General features: G+C 42.0%; 1 protein-coding gene across 2 annotated transcripts; it reads left to right on the top strand.

The window, feature by feature from the left end:
- Positions 1-700: 700 nt before the first annotated feature.
- lig4 (ligase IV, DNA, ATP-dependent) lies at positions 701-5,454 on the top strand. 2 transcript variants are annotated; one of them, XM_026361002.1, is made up of 3 exons: positions 701-808; positions 1,804-3,874; positions 4,077-5,454. In XM_026361002.1, the coding sequence occupies exons 2-3, from the start codon at positions 1,812-1,814 to the stop codon at positions 4,744-4,746; spliced, it is 2,733 nt and encodes a 910-aa protein (XP_026216787.1). In that variant the 5' UTR covers positions 701-808; positions 1,804-1,811; the 3' UTR covers positions 4,747-5,454. The 2 variants fall into 2 exon arrangements, with proteins under 2 accessions (XP_026216787.1, XP_026216788.1); XM_026361003.1 differs by having other exon boundaries at positions 717-803.
- The last annotated feature ends 934 nt before the right edge of the window (positions 5,455-6,388 follow it).

Raw genomic sequence — 6,388 nt, 5'->3', positions numbered from 1 at the left:
TTGGCAGTCTGGGGTTTCCCCCTCATCTGTGCTGCATATGAAAGGAAGCTGGAGCACCTGGAGGAAATGCATGTGTTGATATGGAGATCATGCAAATTCCAAACAGAGGAGCAAAACTCCAAACCAGGACTATTTCATCCGTAAAATAAAAAGAGACTATGATTGCATTTTATATTATTTGTTTGTTGTATATCTGAAATAACTTAATAAATAACTAATTTGACTCATCATAATATTATAAACCTATAAAAACCTGCGACCTGCTGGAACCAGGATGTTAAACAACCAAACAAGTGGCTGCGCCTCGTTAACACCACAACGTCTCACTGTCCTCCTCTGCTGGTGAATGGATGAACAACACTATTATATCTATGAGAATTTTTTTATTTTTCAAGCTTATGTTATAATCTAATATTACATTTAAAACAAACTTGTTCTGCTATTTTTAATTACATATTACAAAAACAACGGGATAATAGACGCAGCACGGCGGGTACTAAACCACACGTACTTCCAAGAGAACAAAGGTGAAATAAACTATAGTCCCAATAACTAATTTCAGATAAAATATACAATTTATAACGTGTTTTAAATGACATGTGACTTCAATTTAGCTTTTAAATACCAAGGTTTCCTAACAGCGGCATATAACATCGTATAGGAACAAATGTTCAGCCCTTGTTTCCAGGGGACCGTTTTCCTTGAAGAACCCTACTTTGAGTCGAGGAAGTGAACAGTTCACAATATGTAGGTTTCGGTGACAAGTCTGACATTCACTCTATTTTCTTCGGAGGACATAAAGAGTAAGGTGACAGTCAAATCTGTTATAAATGTGTTTTGATTTTATTAATGTGTTGATATTTGTCGCTGTTGTTCTGCGCAGCTTCTTTTCAAAATACAGGCAGAGTCAACGTTATGAACACAGTGCATTCACGTTTTGTTTAGTTTTTTTTGTGTACGTCGTATCAAATTGAGGGACTTTAATAAGCATAAAATTAACTACATTCACACGCTGCATCGTTTGGTCGGAAAAGTCGTATCTTGTCTGGACGGACATGTCTGGACAACACACACGTCGCAGGACAACACAAACTTTTATTTTGAAAATCAACTGACCGGAGTTGTAGTTTTCTCATTGCTGACAGCACTAAAAACTAATGTAAATACACAATAAACGTAACGTCAAAAATGTTACAAATATGCCCTGAATGCTTTTTCTCTTGTTTGACAAGCTGTTTTTCATATTGTTGGAGTGAGGCATGTCAAAACGTGTTGATATGTGGTGCAACCCTTATGTAATTGTACATGCAGTGAAGTGGTGGTACAAATAAAATTAGTGGAGCGTCTTTCTTCCTTCAGTTTTATGTATGTATTATAATGTTTTTAATTAACAATTAAGATGGACCATGTGTGTAATAAAAACTACTGCCTGCCAATGTTTGGACACTAAAACTTGCTATAGAATTTATTTTGCTAAAATACTGCTTTTTTCACTCACATTCATACCATCAGGGGAAAATAAAATGCCATTAAAGCTACCAATTTAACAACTAAAGGATGATGTCATTATTAATCAACCTTTATTAAAAATGCTATCATAGTTACCTAAAGCCCAAAGTGATACCTGTACATAACTTTTTTTGTCCAAAGGTCCAAAACCCCAAAATATTCACACAAGGCTAAGAAAAGCAAAAGATTCTAACACATGAGAAGTTTGAGTATTGTTTATAATAAATGATTTTTGCATTTAATGGAAATAATGACCAACTGCTAAGTAACTTTTACCTTTGACATGTGTTACAGATTTCATCATGGAGGAAACTTCCAATAGCAATTCTACTGGTGGGCGCTCTGTGGCATCTCAGGTTCCGTTCCTTCACCTGTGTACAACACTAGAGAAAATTCAGAAGGCTAAACTCCGTCCAGATAAATCCAAGATACTTGGGGATTTTATTGAGTCTTGGAGGAAATTTCATTCTGCTCTCCACAAAGACAACCCTAAAACAACAGATTCTTTCTACCCAGCCATGCGGCTCATAGTTCCTCCATTTGAACGAGAGCGCATGGCGTATGGGATTAAGGAGAACATGTTAGCTAAACTCTACATCGATGTATTGGGCCTCCCAAAGAACGGCCCAGAAGCCAATAAACTGTTGAACTATCGAGCTCCGACCACATCCCAAGGAGAAGCCGGAGACTTTGCCGGTATGGCATACTTTGTGCTAAAGAAACGCTGCACAAGCCAAGGAAACCTCAGCATCAAAGAAGTCAATGACTTTCTGGACTCAGTGGCCATCAATAATGCTAGCAAAAAGAAGGATGTTGTGAGGAAAAGTCTGCTGCATCTCATCACACAGAGCTCAGCTCTTGAGCAAAAATGGCTCATCAGAATGATTCTGAAGGACATGAAGCTGGGGATCAGCAAAGAAACGGTTCTTCAAGTCTTCCATCCAGATGCTGCTGAGCTGTACAATGTCAACACAGACTTAAATAAAGTGTGTCAGCAGCTCCACAACCCCTCTGTGTCTTTGAGTGAAGTCTCTATCGAACTCTTCTCTGCCTTCAAGCCGATGTTGGCAGCTGTGGCTAATATCCCCAACGTGGAGAAACAGATGGGCAACAGCCCTTTCTACATTGAGACCAAGCTGGATGGTGAGCGTATTCAGCTACACAAAGACGGGGACGTGTACAAGTACTTTAGTCGAAATGCTTTTGAGTACACGCAGCAGTTTGGGGGATCCCCATTGGAGGGTTCACTGACACCTTACATCCACAACATTTTTAAAAGCCACATTGTAAATTGTATCCTTGACGGTGAGATGATGGCATACAACCCAACCACAGAGACCTTTATGCAAAAAGGGAGCAAGTTTGACATCAAGAGGTTGATGGACGATTCTGAGCTACAGACGTGCTTCTGCGTGTTCGATGTGTTGTTAGTCAATGGTCAAAAGCTTGGTAAGGAAACACTGAAGAAACGCTATGAAACCCTTCAGAATGTCTTCACCCCAGCTAAGGGAAGGATACATCTGGTGCCAAAGACAGAAGCTAGAACCATGCGGGAGGTGGTAAACGCCCTCAATGATGCCATAGACAACAGAGAAGAAGGGATCATGGTGAAGGATCCTTTGTCCATCTACAAACCTGACAAGCGAGGTGAGGGATGGCTGAAAATAAAGCCAGAGTATGTTGACGGCTTGATGGACGAGCTTGACCTGCTGATTGTTGGCGGCTACTGGGGGAAAGGGAGACGGGGTGGTATGATGTCCCATTTCTTATGTGCTGTTGCCGAAGCTCCTAAACCCGGTGAGAAACCTTCAGTTTTCCACACTTTCTGCCGTATCGGCTCTGGCTACACCATGAAGGAGCTGTATGACCTTGGGTTGAAGCTAGCCAAGCACTGGAAAGTGTACCGGAAAAATGACCCACCAACATCCATCCTGTGTGGGACAGAGAAACCAGAAGTCTACATTGAACCCTGCAACTCAGTCATCATCCAGGTCAAGGCGGCTGAAATAGTTGGAAGCGACATGTATAAAACCAACTGTACCCTGAGATTCCCGAGGATCGAGAGGATTCGAGATGATAAGGATTGGCACCAGTGCATGACGCTGGCCGAGCTGGATCAGTTCCGCAGCAAAGCGTCTGGGAAACTTGCCTCGCGCCACCTTCATATCGATGACAATGAACCACAAAGGAAAAAGCGCAAGATTCCTGTCAAACCCAAAAAGGTAGTCGGGATTGTGGATCACTTTAAACCCCAGGACCTCTCTGGGGTTCGTAAGGAGACCGACATGTTTGAGGATGTAGAGTTCTGTATCCTAAATGGGTCTGAGGATCACCCCAAGGCTGAGCTGGAAAAGGGTGTGGCCAGGTAAGATTTGTGATTAAAATAATTTATTGAACCATGAACTGCTTTAAAATGGTCATTGTGGAATAAGAACATAAGACTTAAGTAATGCTGCTTTATTATTTTTAATAAATCTGCCACTCGGGGGCAGCAGAAACAAGCTGCAAACACAACACTGCCCTGATCGCCTCTGAATAACTGACTACTGATGTCATCCTCTTCTCAGGTGTGGAGGTATTGTGGTTCAGAACCCAGGACGGGACACCTACTGCGTGATTGCAGGCGTGGAGAACATGCGTGTGAAGAACCTGATTTCATCCAACCTGCACGACGTGGTCTGGGCCTCCTGGCTGCTGGAGTGTCTGGACCAGAAGGAAGTGGTCCCATGGCAACCTCGCCACATGATCCACATGTCGCCCTCCACCAGGGAGCACTTTGCCAAAGAGTACGACAGCTACGGCGACAGCTACTTTGTGGACACGGACGAGCAGCAGCTGCGGGAGGTGTTTGGGAGGATCAGCGGTACCAACGTGCCGGCAGCCGTCGATGTCGGCCAGGTGGAGCAGCGTTACAGCTGGGACTACCTGCCCACCAGCATGTTCCGGCCATTTAAGGTTTACATGGACAGCTACGCCAACATAGGAGAGCCTAATAGTGCCATACCTGCCACATCCTTTGACCTCAGGGCACTGGAGTTTCGCTACCATGGAGGAACAGTGGTGCAGAAGTTAGAGGAAGGAATCTCTCACGTTATCATCACAGAAGAAACAAGACTTCTGCATTTAAGAACTCTGAGGCGCAGCTTTAGGAAGAAGTTTAAGATTGTAAGAGACTCATGGGTGACTGATTCGATCGAAGCTGGGTATCTGATGAATGACACAGACTACTCTGTTTGAAGAGAGGAAAATCCTCTTTTAGCTAGAATTTTTAGATTAGTTACAAACAACAAAGGTTTTTTTAATACAATAAAAACTCCAGCAGGGAAAATTAAGGTTGAAATAATATAAGAGGTTTGTGGTTCTCAGGGGTATTTATGAAAACATGACTTAATGAGTGATTAAAGTTGCATGTCAGTAGTTTTAAAAGAACAGGTTACCACAAAAATCAAAAGGCACCAATTACTTTTTTAAATACTAGAGTAGCTAAAATTGCATTTTAATTTAGCTGTGCAGTTATTCTGATATTTTGTGGAAATGAGAAAAGCTTTTCCACTCTATTAAAACAGTAGAGATAATTTCTAGAAACACTATGCATAATTGAACTAATACAAGTCAGTAAATCTACATGGAAACAGGCCTTTTCTAGCTTTTTAATTTTAAAAGGGCACCTTGGTGTTTTAATGTTGCACTCTGCTAAAGTTCTGTGGAAAGAGTTTATAATGACTGGTGTAAATTGGTCACTGACAAAACACTAACTCCTGGCTTAGTAGTGCTTCTCTTTTGATAAGGAAACTGAAGATGGCCTGCTGAGGGTGGTGGAGAAAAAGGGGGTTATTGTGCTGGAATTTAAGAAATTAGCTGTTTTTGTGATATGGGTTATGTGGGCTTTTATGTCTGATTAAATACAAATGAAGTGAAACGCTAATAAATATTTTTATTATTAAATTTGATTATCAGGAAACAACTGAGTTTGCATGAAATCGCCTTTGCCTCAGATCATCTGTGACTAAAAGAGACTGCGGGGCATTACAACTGGTCCATCTGCAACAAAGATGTGTCCATGTTTTCCCATCTTCATAAATGTCACTAATGTGCCTTGGGACCCATTGATATGTTATACCCTTCATTACCATGGCCTCTAGGGTGCAGGTAGCTGGCTGTGGCGTCCTGGGCATTGTTGTGCATAAATGCCGCATGAATATATTTTCAAAGTAAAGGTGATGAGGTACCTGTTCCCTATAATACACTGTGACATACATGCTCTCGAGTTCCCTGTAGGGTTTGTGGATTTAAATCATTGTTAAACAGATTGATCAGAATTTTGCCTTTAAGACAGTCCTGGCAGTCTGTGCACTATTTTAGCAAATGCAGCAGAAGTTTTACACCAGTTTTCAGAAATGTCATAAAAGTAGGCCTCTGTAATATTCTGTAACCCGTCACCCACTCTGGACTATTCCAGGTGATGCAGAGTGAGCAGTTGACTGACAGGCTTTAATTAGAGGTGCTCAATCAGTGCTTGTTCCTGTGAAGCTGTGTCACTGCAGCAACAACTGTTAGTCTGAAAAAGTCCTAAGGATCTGGCGCTGAAAACAGAGCAGCTGAAAGCTAGCATTGCAGGAGTACCATGTCCTAATGGGATAAATGCTCTAATTAGGCTGGCAGTAGCTATTGGAGAGATGGTACCGGCGAGCACGCCGGACAGAGACTGAAACAAATGGTTTGGAAGTGGCCCCTGGACAACCAGTGGCTGCATGCTCTCAGCTGAAATAAATGAGTTCCTGTAGAGACCAAACACAGGCTGCAGGAAAGGTTTGTCTGGAGCAATTAGCACGGCCCGACCTCAATGAAGAAATTCAATAAGAAACAACAGTAACCCAAA

This window comes from Anabas testudineus, chromosome 2 (genome assembly GCF_900324465.2).
Source record: "Anabas testudineus chromosome 2, fAnaTes1.2, whole genome shotgun sequence".
NCBI classification, from domain to species: Eukaryota; Metazoa; Chordata; class Actinopteri; order Anabantiformes; family Anabantidae; genus Anabas; species Anabas testudineus.
This window is presented reverse-complemented; position numbering and strand designations above follow the sequence as displayed.

What these genes read in the sequence shown, in the direction of transcription:
- lig4 (XM_026361002.1), top strand. Translation starts at nt 1,812, where the DNA reads ATGGAGGAAACTTCCAATAGCAATTCTACTGGTGGGCGCTCTGTGGCA. An exon ending in CTGGAAAAGGGTGTGGCCAG is followed by an intron (nt 3,875 to 4,076) that starts GTAAGATTTGTG and finishes TCCTCTTCTCAG; the next exon opens with GTGTGGAGGTATTGTGGTTC.